At 45.0% G+C, this 19,632-nt stretch overlaps 1 protein-coding gene across 7 annotated transcripts in view; it reads right to left on the bottom strand.

The window, feature by feature from the left end:
- Window positions 1-201: 201 nt before the first annotated feature.
- The window catches only part of dip2a (disco-interacting protein 2 homolog A), a 238,573-nt gene continuing 219,142 nt past the window's right edge, over window positions 202-19,632 (bottom strand). For all 7 annotated transcript variants that reach the window (XM_064976987.1, XM_064976988.1, XM_064976991.1 and 4 more), the window contains 6 exons: window positions 16,075-16,136; window positions 15,581-15,638; window positions 14,080-14,154; window positions 8,490-8,664; window positions 5,836-5,959; window positions 202-4,745 (listed from right to left, as the gene is read on the bottom strand). In XM_064976987.1, coding sequence (XP_064833059.1) covers window positions 4,493-4,745; window positions 5,836-5,959; window positions 8,490-8,664; window positions 14,080-14,154; window positions 15,581-15,638; window positions 16,075-16,136 — 747 coding nt within the window. In that variant the 3' untranslated portion in view covers window positions 202-4,492. The remainder of the gene's footprint in view (window positions 4,746-5,835; window positions 5,960-8,489; window positions 8,665-14,079; window positions 14,155-15,580; window positions 15,639-16,074; window positions 16,137-19,632) is intronic.

The following is a 19,632-nucleotide window of genomic DNA, read 5'->3' as shown; positions in this document are numbered from 1 at the left end:
AATATTATTCTGACATTTCACATTATTAAAATAAAGTGGTGATCCTAACTGACCTAAAACAGGCAATTTTTACTAGATTAAATGTGTTGTGTTGTTATTTGTTTCTATTATTATTCTGCATTGCTGGGAAGGGTCAGTAAGCATTTCACCATTAGTCTACAATTGATTAATCAGGTTTTCAGTCTCCAAGTATAAACATCATCATGTGATAAAAGTATTGTATTTATTAAGAAAGCATGTTGTGAAAATAATGACAACAAACCATAGACACGTGAATCTTTACACAAACAGAATGTCCTCAAAATATCTCCAGGATGACAGATGTCACCATTCATCAGAACAGTCTGTCAGAAAGTTGCTTGTTTGTCGCTCTGCAGTAGCCAGTCCCCAGGGAGTTGCTTGGTTGTCTTCCTGCAGTAGCCAGTCCCCAGGGTGTTGCTTGGTTTCCTCCCTGCAGTAGCCAGTCCCCAGGGTGTTGCTTGGTTGTCTCCCTGCAGTAGCCAGTCCCCAGGGTGTTGCTTGGTTTCCTCCCTGCAGTCGCCAGTCCCCAGGGGGTTGCTTGGTTGCCTCCCTGCAGTAGCCAGTCCCCAGGGTGTTGCTTGGTTGTCTCCCTGCAGTAGCCAGTCCCCAGGGGGTTGCTTGGTTGCCTCCCTGCAGTAGCCAGTACCCAGGGTGTTGCTTGGTTGCCTCCCTTCAGTAGCCAGTCCCCAGGGTGTTGCTTGGTTGCCTCCCTGCAGTAGCCAGTCCCCAGGGTGTTGCCTCCCTGCAGTAGCCAGTCCCCAGGGTGTTGCCTCCCTGCAGTAGCCAGTCCCCAGGGTGTTGCCTCCCTGCAGTAGCCAGTCCCCAGGGTGTTGCCTCCCTGCAGTAGCCAGTCCTCAGTGTTCATACAATACATATTACACGGCTTCTTTCCTTTTGTTCTGTTGTCTTCAGACAGTAACATGTTAATATGTGGTTAGTGAGGAGGTTCATCTGAAACATCTTCAGTCTCTTCCCACACATGAACCATGTACCCAGAGCAAGAGGCTCTATCTGGGGCCCAATACTATTAACTTACATAACTCTGCACATACTTACAGCAGGCTGTTGCCTGGGCCAACAGGATGCACTATGGATACAGAGGAGTGGTCTTAACATAGCAGGTATGATGGATGACAGTAGAGGAACAACATGTACTGCAACCTCTCACTCATTAGAGAAGTCTTCTGAGAGAATCATGTAATATGTCACCGCCTGGCCCTCATCAGACCCCATGGCTCCATGTGATCTGTGAGCTTTTTATTCATAATATATTCAGCAAAAATACCTCCAGATTCCACTAGATACAAACAATGAAAGAGTATTCAGCCACACAGAGAGAAGGGCTATACTCCAAATGTTTAAAGTGTGAACGTGTTCACATCCCTCCACTGATTAGAAAGGAAATGACTGGTATAACAAATACGGTGGAAACTCCCAGTAGACCATGCCTCCACCAATACAATGCTTTTAGATTTGTGGGAAGTAGTGAACAAGCGCACACTTCAGGAGATATTGGGACGTGCACAAGGGCTAATCATTCAACCTGACCTCCTCCTCAGCCAACCAGCTGCCTCACATCAACACAAGTAAAATCAGACAGGAACAGGCATCTGGGAATACTTAAGGCCTCATTTAAAACATGTGGCAAGTTGATCATGTTAAATTCCAATGATGTTCTTTGCCAGAGTATCAACTGATTACATGAAGTCTGAAACAATTAGTGTTGGAATAATATATGACATATTTTATACGTTAAAGTTCTCTGTTTTGGACTGTTTCAACAGTTATTTTTGGAATGGACTACTGAGACGAAGGAGGACATGAAATGTGTCTTCAACTCTTCATGCCATAAAGTATTAATAAGTGTATGATATAAAATTGTAACATAACATTGTTAAAGGAACCCAGCTGGAATAAACAATCAGTCCCTCCCATCTCCTCCACAGTGTTGGCATTAGCCTGCTCCTCCAGTCCCCTGCCTGCTCCTCCAGTCTAGTCCCCTGCCTGCTCTTCCAGTCCCATCTAGTCCCTTGCCTTCCTGGTCTGACTGTACAACCCCACCAAGACCCATCACTATTCTGACTGTACAGCCCCACCAAGACCCATCACTATTCTGACTGTACAGCCCCACCAAGACCCATCACTATTCTGACTGTACAGCCCCACCAAGACCCATCACTATTCTGACTGTACAGCCCCACCAAGACCCATCACTATTCTGACTGTACAGCCCCACCAAGACCCATCACTATTCTGACTGTACAGCCCCACCAAAACCCATCACTATTCTGACTGTACAGCCCCACCAAGACCCATCACTATTCTGACTGTACAGCCCCACCAAGACCCATCACTATTCTGACTGTACAGCCCCACCAAGACCCATCACTATTCTGACTGTACAGCCCCACCAAGACCCATCACTATTCTGACTGTACAGCCCCACCAAGACCCATCACTATTCTGACTGTACAGCCCCACCAAGACCCATCACTATTCTGACTGTACAGCCCCACCAAGACCCATCACTATTCTGACTGTACAGCCCCACCAAGACCCATCACTATTCTGACTGTACAGCCCCACCAAGACCCATCACTATTCTGACTGTACAGCCCCACCAAGACCCATCACTATTCTGACTGTACAGCCCCACCAAGACCCATCACTATTCTGACTGTACAGCCCCACCAAGACCCATCACTATTCTGACTGTACAGCCCCACCAAGACCCATCACTATTCTGACTGTACAGCCCCACCAAGACCCATCACTATTCTGACTGTACAGCCCCACCAAGACCCATCACTATTCTGACTGTACAGCCCCACCAAGACCCATCACTATTCTGACTGTACAGCCCCACCAAGACCCATCACTATTCTGACTGTACAGCCCCACCAAGACCCATCACTATTCTGACTGTACAGCCCCACCAAGACCCATCACTATTCTGACTGTACAGCCCCACCAAGACCCATCACTATTCTGACTGTACAGCCCCACCAAGACCCATCACTATTCTGACTGTACAGCCCCACCAAGACCCATCCAAGACCCATCACTATTCTGACTGTACAGCCCCACCAAGACCCATCCAAGACCCATCACTATTCTGACTGTACAGCCCCACCAAGACCCATCCAAGACCCATCACTATTCTGACTGTACAGCCCCACCAAGACCCATCACTATTCTGACTGTACAGCCCCACCAAGACCCATCACTATACTGACTGTATAGCCCCACCAAGACCCATCACTATTCTGACTGTACAGCCCCACCAAGACCCATCACTATTCTGACTGTACAGCCCCACCAAGACCCATCCAAGACCCATCACTATTCTGACTGTACAGCCCCACCAAGACCCATCCAAGACCCATCACTATTCTGACTGTACAGCCCCACCAAGACCCATCACTATTCTGACTGTACAGCCCCACCAAGACTATCACTATTCTGACTGTACAGCCCCACCAAGACTATCACTATTCTGACTGTACAGCCCCACCAAGAACCATCACTATTCTGACTATACAGCCCCACCAAGACCCATCACTATTCTGACTGTACAGCCCCACCAAGACCCATCACTATTCTGACTGTACAGCCCCACCAAGACCCATCCAAGACCCATCACTATTCTGACTGTACAGCCCCACCAAGACCCATCACTATTCTGACTGTACAGCCCCACCAAGACCCATCACTATTCTGACTGTACAGCCCCACCAAGACTATCACTATTCTGACTGTACAGCCCCACCAAGAACCATCACTATTCTGACTATACAGCCCCACCAAGACCCATCACTATTCCGACTGTACAGCCCCCACCAAGACCATCACTACTCTGACTGTACAGCCCCACCAAGACCCATCACTATTCTGAATGTACAGCCCCACCAAGACCCATCACTATTGTGACTGTCCAGCCCCACCAAGACCCATCACTTTACTGACTGTACAGCCCCACCAAGACCCATCACTATTCTGACTGTACAGCCCCACCAAGACCCATCACTATTCTGACTGTCCAGCCCCACCAAGACCCATCACTATACTGACTGTACAGCCCCACCAAGACCCATCACTACTCTGACTGTACAGCCCCACCAAGACCATCACTATTCTGACCGTACAGCCCCACCAAGACCCATCACTATTCTGACTGTACAGCCCCACCAAGACCATCACTATTCTGACTGTCCAGCCCCACCAAGACCCATCACTATTCTGACTGTCCAGCCCCACCAAGACCCATCACTATTCTGACTGTACAGCCCCACCAAGACCCATCACTATTCTGCTGGGACTCAAACAGGGAGAAAGAGACACCAAGAGGTTTCTGCTGTGTGGTCCATAGTCCATTTCTCATTCTCTGAGCGGCTCTCCCTCCTCCTCCTCCTTTGTTTACATGTTACATAGACGGAGTCCAGGTGTTTACATCTTGTTGATATGTTGTTGTTTACATATTGTAGGCCACATAAATGGGGTCCAGCTGGTCAGCCAGGAAGCCATCCCGTAGGTGCATCCTCTGTTTCTCTCCTCTTGAGTTGATAGGTATAACCCCTGGATCTACCACCACCACTACACCCACTATCAGGTAGTGGTCCTCCAGAACAACGTTAGTCACCAGGGGAACGAGGTCCAGAGCCTCCTGCTCTGACCCAGACAGCTCCACTACTACCACCAAGAGGTTGGTCCACGTGAACACAGCACTGAGACAGGGAGGAGAGGGAGAGAAGTTCAGATTATAACGTCAGCATTAACAGTGTGAGCTCCACTACTAGCAAGTAAAAACAGAACAGAGAGGGGGAGAAACAGGGAAGGCAGGGGAGAGAAATGGGGGAAAGCAGGGAAGAGAGACGGGGAAAGGCAGGGGAGAGACAGGGGAAGAAAGGGGAGACAGAGGAGGAGAGACGGGAAAAGGGGAAGGCAGGGAAGACAGGAGTTCAGTGGTCTGATATAGAACTGATCAAGTTTGACCTTACATAAATAATTTTCGAATACATGCTGCACAACACCTGATATTGAAAGATATCACGAGTCTCTGAGTTAATCTGTATATTGCGTGTAGATGTGGGACTATAGAGTCCCCTGTGTGTAGATGTGGGACTATAGAGTCCCCTGTGTGTAGATGTGGGACTATAGAGTCCCCTGTGTGTAGATGTGTGTCTATAGAGTCCCCTGTGTGTAGATGTGGGTCTATAGAGTCCCCTGTGTGTAGATGTGGGACTATAGAGTCCCCTGTGTGTAGATGTGGGACTATAGAGTCCCCTGTGTGTAGATGTGGGACTATAGAGTCCCCTGTGTGTAGATGTGGGTCTATAGAGTCCCCTGTGTGTAGATGTGGGACTATAGAGTCCCCTGTGTGTAGATGTGGGTCTATAGAGTCCCCTGTGTGTAGATGTGGGACTATAGAGTCCCCTGTGTGTAGATGTGGGACTATAGAGTCCCCTGTGTGTACATGTGGGTCTATAGAGTCCCCTGTGTGTAGATGTGGGTCTATAGAGTCCCCTGTGTGTAGATGTGGGACTATAGAGTCCCCTGTGTGTACATGTGGGTCTATAGAGTCCCCTGTGTGTAGATGTGGGTCTATAGAGTCCCCTGTGTGTAGATGTGGGACTATAGAGTCCCCTGTGTGTAGATGTGGGTCTATAGAGTCCCCTGTGTGTAGATGTGGGACTATAGAGTCCCCTGTGTGTAGATGTGGGACTATAGAGTCTCCTGTGTGTAGTTGTGGGACTAGAGTCTCTTGTGTGTAGATGTAAGACTACAGAAATGTGGGTATAGATTAATGTGCCTCACCATTCAGCGATGCACTTGTGTGAGCGGATAACGGATGTCTCAATGTCGATGGGATGATACCTCATCCCTCTCAGCTCCAATGTCTCATCCAGAGACCCCACCACATAGAGAGCATCATGACGTTCTGCAACACAGGTTAGCAACGTCCAATAAGAACTAGATATTACACAGCATTTCAAAAACTACTTCCTGACTCGGTGCCGGCGTCCCCTGTATAGAGCCTCATTATTGTTGTGTTACTTGAAATTAATACTTTTTATTTTAGTCCACCTGGTAAATATTTTCTTAACTCTTCTTGAACTGCGCTGTTAGTTAAGGGCTTGTAAGTACCGGTAAGCATTTCACTGTAAGGTCTACACTTGTTGTATTCGGCGCACATGATAAAGAAAGTTTGATATGATTTGAATGGTGTCTGAGTACAGTAGGTGTTGGTATAGGAGTCTCTTCTCAGTAATCTAGAATAGTGTTGGAACAGGTTAACGTCAGTAGGGGTCATTGTTAATGTTTGTTAACTCTCCTCTAGGTAAACCTTTACTAGTCCTGTATTAGTCGTGCTTCTACACCTGCATTGCTTGCTGTTTGGGGTTTTAGGCTGGGTTTCTGTACAGCACTGAGATATCAGCTGATATACGAAAGGCTAAATAAATAAATTTGATTTGATTAATTAACAGACCTTTACTAGTCCTGTATTAACAGACCTTTACTAGTCCTGTATTAGAGGACCTTTACTAGTCCTGTATTAGAGGACCTTTACTAGTCCTGTATTAGAGGACCTTTACTAGTCCTGTATTAGAGGACCTTTACTAGTCCTGTATTAGAGGACCTTTACTAGTCCTGTATTAGAGGACCTTTACTAGTCCTGTATTAGAGGACCTTTACTAGTCCTGTATTAACAGACCTTTACTAGTCCTGTATTAGAGGACCTTTACTAGTCCTGTATTAGAGGACCTTTACTAGTCCTGTATTAGAGGACCTTTACTAGTCCTGTATTAACAGACCTTTACTAGTCCTGTATTAACAGACCTTTACTAGTCCTGTATTAACAGACCTTTACTAGTCCTGTATTAACAGACCTTTACTAGTCCTGTATTAACAGACCTTTACTAGTCCTGTATTAGTGGACTGATATAGCAGTCTGTAACTCTGGGCCTTTACTAGTCCTGTATTAGAGGACTGATATAGCAGTCTGTAACTTTGGGCCTTTACTAGTCCTGGATTAACAGACCTTTACTAGTCTTGAGGACAGATTTTGCCGTCTATAGTGTGGGCAAAAAAATAAATAATAATAATAACCTGCTTCATGTTTGGTTCGCTTCGTGTTTTAAATTTTGCCATGGAAAAAAATATTGCAAAACTGGTATAGTTCCGACCTTAGTTGTGGCACCACCGCTTGGTAAGGCAACTGCAAGGTACCGTACCGCGACGGCGCTAAAGAGGCTATTGTATATGGCCTGTACATCACTGGGCAGAGCTCCCTGCCATCCAGGATCTCTATACCAGGCGGTGTGAGTGGAAGGCCCATTGTCAAAGACTCCAGCCACCCAAGTCATAGACTGTTCTCTCTGCTACCCGCAGGGCAAGCCGTAAAGATGCACCAAATCTGGAACCGACTGGACCCTGAACAACCTTCTCTAGCACAAGCCATAAAACTGCTGAAGAAGACGGCTAAATAGCTTATCAAATGGCTAACCTAGACTACCTGCACTGAACACTAACTTTTTTGAACTAACTATCTTGCACTGGACTCCATGGCCACGCACTGGACTCCATGGCCACGCACTGGACTCCATGGCCACGCACTGGACTCCATGGCCACGCACTGGACTCCATGGCCACGCACTGGACTCCATGGCCATGGCCTCCAATACCCCTACCTACAGTATTCTGCTATTACTGTCTATTATCTATCCTTTACCCCTACCTACAGTATACTGCTGTTACTATCTATTACCTATCCTTTACCCCTACCTACAGTATACTGCTATTACTGTCTATTATCTATCCTTTACCCCTACCTACAGTATACTGCTGTTACTGTCTATTATCTATCCTTTACCCCTACCTACAGTATACTGCTATTACTGTCTATTATCTATCCTTTACCCCTACCTACAGTATATTGCTATTACTGTCTATTATATATCCTTTACCCCTACCTACAGTATACTGCTATTACTGTCTATTATCTATCCTTTACCCATACCTACAGTATACTGCTGTTACTGTCTATTATTTATCCTTTACCCTTACAACTACAGTATACTGCTATTACTGTCTATTATCTATCCTTTACCCCTACCTACAGTATACTGCTGTTACTGTCTATTATTTATCCTTTACCCCTACCTACAGTATACTGCTGTTACTGTCTATTATTTATCCTTTACCCTTACAACTACAGTATACTGCTGTTACTGTCTATTATCTATCCTTTGCCCCTACTTACAGCACATTGCTGCTACTGTCTATTATCTATCTCGTTGCCTAGTCACTATATTCCTCCTGTCACTAGTTCTATTTTTTATTACATTTATTTAATATTGCATTGATGGAAAAGGAGACATAAGTAAGCATTTCACTGTTAGTCTACACTGGTTTACGAAGCATGTGACAAATATAATGTGATTTGATTGATCTGATGTCTGGACTCTAACCTCCGCTGGCGTCGGTTAGCTCAGTACGTCGTAGGAAACCCAGGTATCCTGTTCTGGCCCAGACCGTCTGCGTGTCTCCAAAGCTCAGCTTGGTGTTGAAGTGGTCCGCATGCAGAGCATCCTCTCCATACACCGTGTAGTAACCTGTTGCATTGTGGGGGCTGCTCACCCACACCTGATACAATAAGATGGAGAGGTGTTAGCAGAGAGACAGGGGAAGATTATATATATAAACTCAGCAAAAAAATAAACGTCCTCTCACTGTCAACTGCGTTTATTTTCAGCAAACTGAACATGTGTAAATATTTGTACGATCAGAACAAGATTCAACAACTGAGACATAAACTGAATAAGTTTCACAGACATGTGACTAATATAAATTGAATAATGTGTCCCTGAATAAAGGGGGAGTCAAAATCAAAAGTAACAGTCAGTATCTGGTGTGGCCACCATCTGCATTATTAAGTACTGCAGTGCATCTCATGGACTGCACCAGATTTTCCATTTCTTGCTGTGAGATGTTACCCCACTCTTCCACCAAGGCACCTGCAAGTACCCAGACATTTCTGGGGGGAATGGCCCTTGCCCTCACCTTCCGATCCAACAGGTCCCAGACGTGCTCAATGGGATTGTGGTCCGGGCTCTTCGCTGGCCATGGCAGAACACTGACATTCCTGTCCTGCAGGAAATCCCGCACAGAATGAGCAGTATGGCATTGTCATGCTGGAGGGTCATGTCAGGATGATCCTGCAGGAAGGGTACCACATGAGGGAGGAGGATGTCTTCCCTGTAACGCACAGCATTGAGATGGCCTGCAATGACAACAAGCTCAGTCTGATGATGCTGTGACACACCGCCCCAGACCATGACGGAGTCTCCACCTCCAAATCGATCCTGCTCCAGAGTACAGGTCTCGGTGTAACGCTCATTCCTTCAACGAAAAACGCAAATCCTACCATCACCCCTGTTGAGACAAAACCGCTACTCGTCAGTGAAGAGCACTTTTTGCCAGTCCTGTCTGGTCCAGCAACGGTGGGTTTGTGACCATAGGCGACGTTGTTGTCGGTGATGTCGGTTGAGGGAGGACCTGCCTTTACAACAGGCCTACAAGCCCTCAGTCCAGCCTCTCTCAGCCTATTGAGGACAGTCTGAGCACTGATGGAGGGATTGTGTGTTCCTGGTGTAACTCGGGCAGTTGTTGTTGCCATCCTGTACCTGGTCCGCAGGTGTGATGTCCGGATGTACCGATCCTGAGCAGGTGTTGTTACACGTGGTCTGCCACTGCGAGGATGAACAGCAGTCCGTCCTGTCTTCCTGTAGCGCAGTCTTAGACATCTCACAGTACGGACATAGCAATTTATTGCCCTGGTCACATCTGCAGTCCTCATGTCTCCCTGCAGCATTTTTATTACACCTTTATTTAACCAGGTATTTATATATATATATAACCCTTTATTTAACCAGGTATTTATATATATATCCTTAACCCTTTATTAAACCAGGTATTTATATATATAACCCTTTATTTAACCAGATATTTATATATATATCCCTTTATTTAACCAGGTATTTATATATATAACCCTTTATTTAACCAGGTATTTATATATATAACCCTTTATTTAACCAGGTATTTATATATATATAACCTTAACCCTTTATTAAACCAGGTATTTATATATATAACCCTTTATTTAACCAGATATTTATATATACAACCATAACCCTTTATTTAACCAGGTATTTATATATATAACCCTTTATTTAACCAGGTAATTATATATATATATATAACCCTTTATTTAACCAGATATGCCAGTTGAGAACAAGTTCTCATTTACAACTTTGACCTGGCCAAGATAAAGCAAAGCAGTGCGACACAAACAACAGTTACACAAACAAACGCACAGTCAATAACACAAAATAAAATAAAAATAGAAGAATGTATGTACAGTAAATGTAGAAGAGTAGGGAGGTAAGGCAATAAATAGGCCATAGAGGCATAATAATTCAAATTTAGCATTAATACTGGATTGATAGATGTGCAGATGATGAATGTGCAAGTAGAGATACCGGGGTGCAAAAGAGCAAGAAGATAAATAACAATATGGGGATGAGGTAGTTGGGTGTGTTATTTACAGATTGGCTGTGTACAGGTGCAGTGATCTGTGAGCTGCACCCAATCTGTGAGCTGCACTCCAATGAAGGAGTTTTGTATTGCATTGAAGCTCATTTGGAGGTTTGTTAAAACAGTGTCCAAAGATGGGCCAGATGTATACAGAATGGTGTCGTCTGCGTAGAGGTGGAATGGAGAATCACCAGCAGCAAGACCAACATCATTGAAAGAGTCAGCACAAAAGAGTCAGCACAGAAAAGAGTCAGCCCGAGAATTGAACCCTGTGGCACCCCCATCGAGACTGCCAGAGGTCTGGACAACAGGCCCTACGATTTGACACACTAAACTCTGTCTGAGAGGTAGTTGGTGAACCAGGTGAGGCAGTCATTTGAGAAACCAAGGCTATTGAATCTGCCGATAAGAATGCCGTGATTGACAGCCTTGGCCAGGCCGACGAAGACAGCTGCACAGTACTGTCTTTTATCGATGGAGCTTAGGATATAGTTCAGGACCTTGAGCGTGGCTGAGGTGCACCCATGACCAGCTCAGAAACCATATTACGTAGTGGAGAAGGTACGGAGGGATTCGCAATGGTCGGTGATCTGTGTTGTTAACTTGGCTTTCAAAGACATTAGAAAGGCAGGGCAGGATGGATATAGGTCTATAACAGTTTGGGTCTAGAGTGTCTCTCCCTTTGAAGAGGGGGATGACCCCGGCAGCTTTCCAATCCTTGGGGATCTCAGACAATATGAAAGAGGTTGAACAGGCAGCATACCACCCATATGCCAGCAGCATACTGCTGGCTTGCTTCTGAAGCTAAGCAGGGTTGGTCCTGGTCAGTCCCTGGATGGGAGACCAGACACTGCTGGATGTGGTGTTGGAGGGCCAGTAGGAGGCACTCTTTCCTCTGGTCTAAAAAAATAAATATGATGATTGGGGACACTGCCTTGTGTAGGGCTGCCCTGTGTAGGGTGCAGTCTTTCGGATGGGATGTTAAACGGGTGTCCTGAATCTCTGAGGTCATTAAAGATCCCATGGCACTTATCGTAAGAGTGTTAACCCCGGTGTCCTGGCTAAATTCCCAATCTGGCGCTCAAACCATCACGGTCACCTAATAAACCCACGTTTACAATTGGCTCATTCATCCCCCTCCTCTCCCCTGTAACTATTCCCCAGGTCGTTGCTGCAAAATGAGAAAGTGTTCTCAGTCAACTTACCTGGTAAAATAACGTATAAATAAAAAAGGCTAGTGATAGGGGTTGCAACAATTTTGGCAGATCATTTTTAGAAAGAGAGGGTCGAGCCCAGCTGATTTGTAGAGATCCAGATTTTGCAGCTCTTTCAGAACATCAGCTGTCTGTGTTTGGGTGAAGGGGAAGCGGGGGCTCGGGGAAAGTTGCTGTGGGGGGTGTTGGCCGGGGTAGGGGTAGCCAGGTGGAAAGCATGGCCAGCCGTAGAAAATTGCTTATTGAAATTCTCGATTATCGGTGGTGACAGTGTTTCCTAGCCTCAGTGCAGTGGGCAGCTGGGAAGAGGTGCTCTTATTCTTCATGGACTTTACAGTGTCCCAAAACGTTTTGGAGTTTGTGCTACAGGATGCACATTTCTGTTTGAAAAAGTTAGCCTTTGCTTTCCTGACTGACTGTGTATTTTGGTTCCTGATTTCCCTGAAAAGTTGCAAATCGGGGGGGGGGGGGACATTTTCGATGTGAATGTAGAACGCCACAGGATGTTTTTGTGCTGGTCAAGGGCAGTCAAGTCTGGGGTGAACCAGGGGCTATATCTGTTCTTAGTTCTACATTTTTTGAACTGGACATGCTTTTTAAGATGGTGAGAAAAGCACTTTTAAAGAGCAACCAGGCATCCTCTACTGAAGGGATGAGGTCAATATCCTTCCAGGATACCCAGGCCAGGTCGATTAGAAAGGCCTGCTCGCTGAAGTGTTTTAGGGAGGCTAGCTCAAGGCTAACTGGTGCTTGTTTCGGGACAGAGACATTAGCCAGAGGTAGCCACTCAGATTGCTAGCTAGCTGCAATGATCCGGTGTAAAGGTTCAGGGCTTGCGGTAGGAATCTGGAGATGTGGTAGAGAAAAAGCAGTCCGATATGCTCTGGGTTGATATCGCTCTGTGCAGACTGGCAGGTATTAACCAAGCGGAGGCTTGCTTGTGTCTGAGTTAAGAGTGAAGACCGCTAGAAGTGGCTAACTGACTACTAGCCAGTAGCTGGCTAGCTTCTGATGGGGGTTCAGGTTCTAAAGTATAAAAATAGCAGATCCTAACCACATTGGATGAGGCGGGATGCAGGAGAGTATATTCAGTCTGTAGATTGAAAGTGAGATTAGAATATATATGAAATCTATACGAAAAAAAACGAGGAAGAAAACTATATTTACTTGGGACAAGACAAAACACATGTCCGACTGCTACGCCATCTTGGATAATCCTAAGGCACATTCACGCAGATGAGCAGGGACCCTGGGCATCTTTGTTTTGGTGTTTTTAAGAGTCAGTAGAAAGGCCTCTTTAGTGTCCTAAGCTTTCATAACTGTGACCTTAATTGCCTACCGTCTGTAAGCTAACGTCTTAACGGCCGTTCCACAGGTGCATGTTCATTAATTGTTCATGGGTCATTGAACAAGCATGTGAAACTGTGTTGAAACCCTTTACAATGAAGATCTGTGAGGTTATTTGGCTTTTTACTAATTATCTTTGAAAGACAGTCCTGAAAAAGGGCCGTTTCTTTTTTTGCTGAGTTTATATGCACACTACTGTTCAAAAGTTTGGGGTCAAAATTCTGAGACTGGTAACTCTAATGACCTTATCCTCTACAGCAGAGGAAACTCTGGGTCTTCTTTTCCTGTGGTGGTCCTCATGAGATGAGAGACTGGTAACTCTAATGACCTTATCCTCTACAGCAGAGGAAACTATGGGTCTTCTTTTCCTGTGGTGGTCCTCATGAGATGAGAGACTGGTAACTCTAATGACCTTATCCTCTACAGCAGAGGAAACTATGGGTCTTCTTTTCCTGTGGTGGTCCTCATGAGAGCAAGTTTCATCACAGCACTTGATGGTTTTTGCGACTGCAGTTCAAGAAACTTTCAAATTGAATTGAAATACATTCCAGATACATTCCAGATGATTACCTCATGAAGCTGGTTGAGAGAATGCCAAGAGTGTGCAAAGCTGTCATCAAGGCAAAGGGTGGCTACTTTGAAGAACCTCAAATAAATGTAGATTTGTTCAACACTTTTTTGGTTACTACATGATGTGTCATTTCATAGTTTTGATGTCTTCACTATTATTCTACAATGTAGAAAATCGTTAAAATAATGAAAAACTCTGGAATGAGCAGGTGTCCAAAATTTTGACTGGTATTGTATACCATAGCTATCCTCCAGGGCCATACATCTGCCTCATAGTAGGACAGATAGGGGACATATAGCCATGTAATATGACCTGTAGAATTTGTCTCACCTCTCCCAGGTGGGAGTCTCCTAGAGGTCCTTTGGTCTCTGTGTTGGCGATAACCACCTTCACCCCAGGAAGGATCTGATTAACAGAACACATTGTTACTACGGTAACCCTAACCTTCACCCCAGGAAGGATCTGGTTAACACAACACATTGTTACTACGGTAACCCTAACCTTCACCCCAGGCAGGATCTGGTTAACACAACACATTGTTACTACGGTAACCCTAACCTTCACCCCAGGAAGGATCTGGTTAACACAACACATTGTTACTACGGTAACCCTAACCTTCACCCCAGGCAGGATCTGGTTAACACAACACATTGTTACTACGGTAACCCTAACCTTCACCCCAGGAAGGATCTGGTTAACACAACACATTGTTACTACGGTAACCCTAACCTTCACCCCAGGAAGGATCTGATTAACAGAACACATTGTTACTACGGTAACCCTAACCTTCACCCCAGGAAGGATCTGGTTAACACAACACATTGTTACACACCCCAGGAAGGATCTGGTTAACACAACACATTGTTACTACGGTAACCCTAACCTTCACCCCAGGAAGGATCTGGTTAACACAACACATTGTTACTACGGTAACCCTAACCTTCACCCCAGGAAGGATCTGGTTAACACAACACATTGTTACTACGGTAACCCTAACCTTCACCCCAGGAAGGATCTGGTTAACACAACACATTGTTACTACGGTAACCCTAACCTTCACCCCAGGCAGGATCTGGTTAACACAACACATTGTTACTACGGTAACCCTAACCTTCACCCCAGGAAGGATCTGGTTAACACAACACATTGTTACTACGGTAACCCTAACCTTCACCCCAGGAAGGATCTGATTAACAGAACACATTGTTACTACGGTAACCCTAACCTTCACCCCAGGAAGGATCTGGTTAACACAACACATTGTTACTACGGTAACCCTAACCTTCACCCCAGGAAGGATCTGGTTAACACAACACATTGTTACTACGGTAACCCTAACCTTCACCCCAGGCAGGATCTGGTTAACACAACACATTGTTACTACGGTAACCCTAACCTTCACCCCAGGAAGGATCTGGTTAACACAACACATTGTTACTACGGTAACCCTAACCTTCACCCCAGGCAGGATCTGGTTAACACAACACATTGTTACTACGGTAACCCTAACCTTCACCCCAGGAAGGATCTGGTTAACACAACACATTGTTACTACGGTAACCCTAACCTTCACCTCAGGCAGGATCTGGTTAACACAACACATTGTTACTACGGTAACCCTCACCCCAGGTAGGGTATGCTTAACACGACACATTGTTACTATGGTAACCCTCACCCCAGGTAGGATCTGTGTAACACATCACATTGTTACTACGGTAACCCTCACCCCAGGTAGGATCTGGTTGACACAACAATCAGATAACACAGTGCAAACACTAAATATTTCAGTCCAGTATAATATAAGAATCTATCCATGAGGTAGGTGTCTTACCTTGCCAGACTCCATGAGAGACAGACTGTGTGGAGAGCCTCTCTCTACCATACGAACCCTGGTGATATCACACACACAATAACTGTTATTAGTCAACCAATAACACATCAGATTACACAACACAACATTAGCCAATCAACTGATTTGTTTTTGTAATTCAGGTCTTAAGGCCTTCCTGGACATAAAGACCTATATAATATAGCCCTGGACATAAAGACCTATATAATATAGCCCTGGACATAAAGACCTATATAATATAGTCCTGGACATAAAGACCTATATAATATAGTCCTGGACATAAAGACCTATATAATATAGTCCTGGACATAAAGACCTATATAATATAGTCCTGGACATAAAGACCTATATAATATAGTCCTGGACATAAAGACCTATATAATATAGTCCTGGACATAAAGACCTATATAATATAGTCCTGGACATAAAGACCTATATAATATAGTGAGGTAAAGGTGAGGTCAGTGGAATCATACCTTTCATGTCTCAGAGCTCTCATGTCCAGGTAGACTGTGGTAGGGTCTGGTCCTGACGTACCCTACAGAGACAGACAGGTGTGAACAACACAGGGAGAGACAGAGAGCTGGTTCTGACCATGACAGACCTGATGCTTCAGACCCAGTACTGAATGGCGGGAAAGTGGAAGCTGATGATATCACTGCGATGGGAGAGTTATTGACAAAGCAGGGAGACAGACATCAAAACAGCCATCTATACAGCCAAGTAAACAACTATCTATCTACACAGCCATCTAAATGGCCATCTATACAGACAAGTAAACAACCATCTACACAGACAAGTAAACAACTATCTACACAGCCATCTAAATTGCCATCTATACAGACAAGTAAACAACTATCTACACAGCCATCTAAATTGCCAGCTATACAGACAAGTAAACAAGCATCTATACAGCCAAGTAAACAACCATCTATACAGCCAAGTAAACAACCATCTATACAGACAAGTAACCAACCATCTATACAGACAAGTATACAACCATCCATCACAGTCATCTAAATGGCCATATATACAGCCAAGTAAACAACCATCTATACAGCCAAGTAAACAACCATCTATACAGCCATCTAAATGGCCACCTATACAGCCAAGTAAACAACCATCTATACAGCCATCTAAATGGTCATCTATACAGCCAACGTAAACAAATATCTAAATGGCCATCTATAATACAGCTGATGGGGTCATGATGGGGGCTGCACCAAACGATTGATGTATTATAATAATTGATTATGTTTATGTTGTATTAATTGAATGGGAAGGGCTATAAGACCCTCCCCCACTACATTTATAGGGTCCTGGACTACAGATTAGCAATATATATATATATATTCATTTTAAGGTTTAATACTGGTCCACAGTTCTTTTCTAGTCTCTGCCTCTTATAAGAAACGGTCTGAGAGATGTGCGAGTTATTGCAGTCAAAACAGGGTGTCCGTGAGAAAACGCCTCAAGGCTAAAAGAGATTCCTAGACACAGAACCCTGCAGGCGAGTGAAAGAGATAAGAGACTAGTCAGACATACCACTATAAAGTAACTTAGGGAGTGGAAAATTACTGCTGAGCACTCAGGGAACTATTGCTCTCTCCTGCAGGTTTGTATAACTTTATATGCATGGGCTAGGTCTAAGGAGGAGAAGGTGTTGATGTAGGCAGTTACATCACTAGGGGTTGACTGCAAGCACATTAAAAGTAACTTGGACTTTTCCTATTTTGCAGAACTCAGGAGAGACATCAGTTGTATGTGTGATGTTTTACTTCTGTCTACAGCTGTATTTTGATTCAAATTGTTATGATTTACAAGTGCACATTTTGAGTGTTCCTTATTTGTTAAGTAAATAAGAGCCCAGAAAAGTGGAACCAACACAGCCAAGTAAACAACCATCTAAATGTCCATCTATATAGCCAAGTAAACAACATCTATACAGCCATCTAAATGGACATCTATATAGCCAAGTAAACAACCATCTACACAGCCATCTAAATGGACATCTATATAGCCAAGTAAACAACCATCTAAATGACCATCTATATAGCCAAGTAAACAACATCTATACAGCCATCCATACAGCCATCTATACAACCAAGTAAACAACTATCCGGGTTGGAGCGAGCGGTCGCATCTACACTTCGGTCCGCAGGTAGTATAACTTTTCATTACATTTCATTATAGTACAACGGTTTGATTTGTCTAATCTTAGCAATTTCTTCTTAGCTAGCTACATAGCCGTCTTTGTATCAAAGATAATTGCGTAATTATCGTATTTCGTCGTCCTAACGTAGTCTACACTGCTTTCTGCCCAGCAGCTAGCTAACGTCCACTAGCACAGCAGCTAGCTAACGTCCACTAGCACTGTAGAAACTATTACACTCAACGACTCGATTAGTGTAGTGTTAGCTAGCTACATAGTTGTCTTTGCTGTCTTCGTATCCAAGGTAATTGTGTAGTTTAGAGTGTGTAGACTTAGAGTGATTATCTTAATTTACCGAGGTTAGCTAGCCAGCTATTTGTCGTCCTTAACGTAGGAGTCACTGCTAGCTAGCTAGCCAACAGCTAGCCAACGTCTTCCGAATTGAACTTCAACAACCCGGTCAACATTCCGCCTCGCTCCACAGGTAGTATCACATTTTCATTTCACTTCATTACAGTACAACGGTTTGATTTGTTTGATCGTAGCTAGCTAGCTACATAGCCGTCTTTGTATCTAAGACAATTGTGTAGTCTGGAGCGATTTTCTAGGTTAGCTAGCCAGCTATTGTCGTTCTTTTAACGTAACGTTACGTAATCAACACTGCTAGCTAGCCAGCTAGCCCCCGAATAGCAGCACTGTAGAAACTATTACACTCGACGGAACGACTTGATTAGTGTAGTGTCAACAACGTAGCCACTGCCAGCTAGCCTACTCCAGCAGTACTGTATCATTTCAATCATTTTAGTCAATAAGATTCTTGCTACGTAAGCTTAACGTTCTGAACATTCGATGTGTAGTCCACTTGTCATTCCAATCTCCTTTGCATTAGCGTATCCTCTTCTGTAGCCTGTCAACTATGTGTCTATCTATCCCTGTTCTCTCCTCTCTGCACAGACCATACAAACGCTCCACACCGCGTGGCCGCGGCCACCCTAATCTGGTGGTCCCAGCGCGCACGACCCACGTGGAGTTCCAGGTCTCCGGTAGCCTCTGGAACTGCCGATCTGCGGCCAACAAGGCAGAGTTCATCTCAGCCTATGCCTCCCTCCAGTCCCTCGACTTCTTGGCACTGACGGAAACATGGATCACCACAGACAACACTGCTACTCCTACTGCTCTCTCTTCGTCCGCCCACGTGTTCTCGCACACCCCGAGAGCTTCTGGTCAGCGGGGTGGTGGCACCGGGATCCTCATCTCTCCCAAGTGGTCATTCTCTCTTTCTCCCCTTACCCATCTGTCTATCGCCTCCTTTGAATTCCATGCTGTCACAGTTACCAGCCCTTTCAAGCTTAACATCCTTATCATTTATCGCCCTCCAGGTTCCCTCGGAGAGTTCATCAATGAGCTTGATGCCTTGATAAGCTCCTTTCCTGAGGACGGCTCACCTCTCACAGTCCTGGGCGACTTTAACCTCCCCACGTCTACCTTTGACTCATTCCTCTCTGCCTCCTTCTTTCCATTCCTCTCCTCTTTTGACCTCACCCTCTCACCTTCCCCCCCTACTCACAAGGCAGGCAATACGCTCGACCTCATCTTTACTAGATGCTGTTCTTCCACTAACCTCATTGCAACTCCCCTCCAAGTCTCCGACCACTACCTTGTATCCTTTTCCCTCTCGCTCTCATCCAACGCTTCCCACACTGCCCCTACTCGGATGGTATCGCGCCGTCCCAACCTTCGCTCTCTCTCCCCCGCTACTCTCTCCTCTTCCATCCTATCATCTCTTCCCTCTGCTCATACCTTCTCCAACCTATCTCCTGATTCTGCCTCCTCAACCCTCCTCTCTTCCCTTTCTGCATCCTTTGACTCTCTATGTCCCCTA

Source organism: Oncorhynchus masou, chromosome 10 (assembly GCF_036934945.1).
Source record: "Oncorhynchus masou masou isolate Uvic2021 chromosome 10, UVic_Omas_1.1, whole genome shotgun sequence".
NCBI lineage: Eukaryota > Metazoa > Chordata > Actinopteri > Salmoniformes > Salmonidae > Oncorhynchus > Oncorhynchus masou.
Note: the sequence above shows the minus strand (reverse complement) of the source record. Positions and strands in the feature narration are given on the sequence as shown.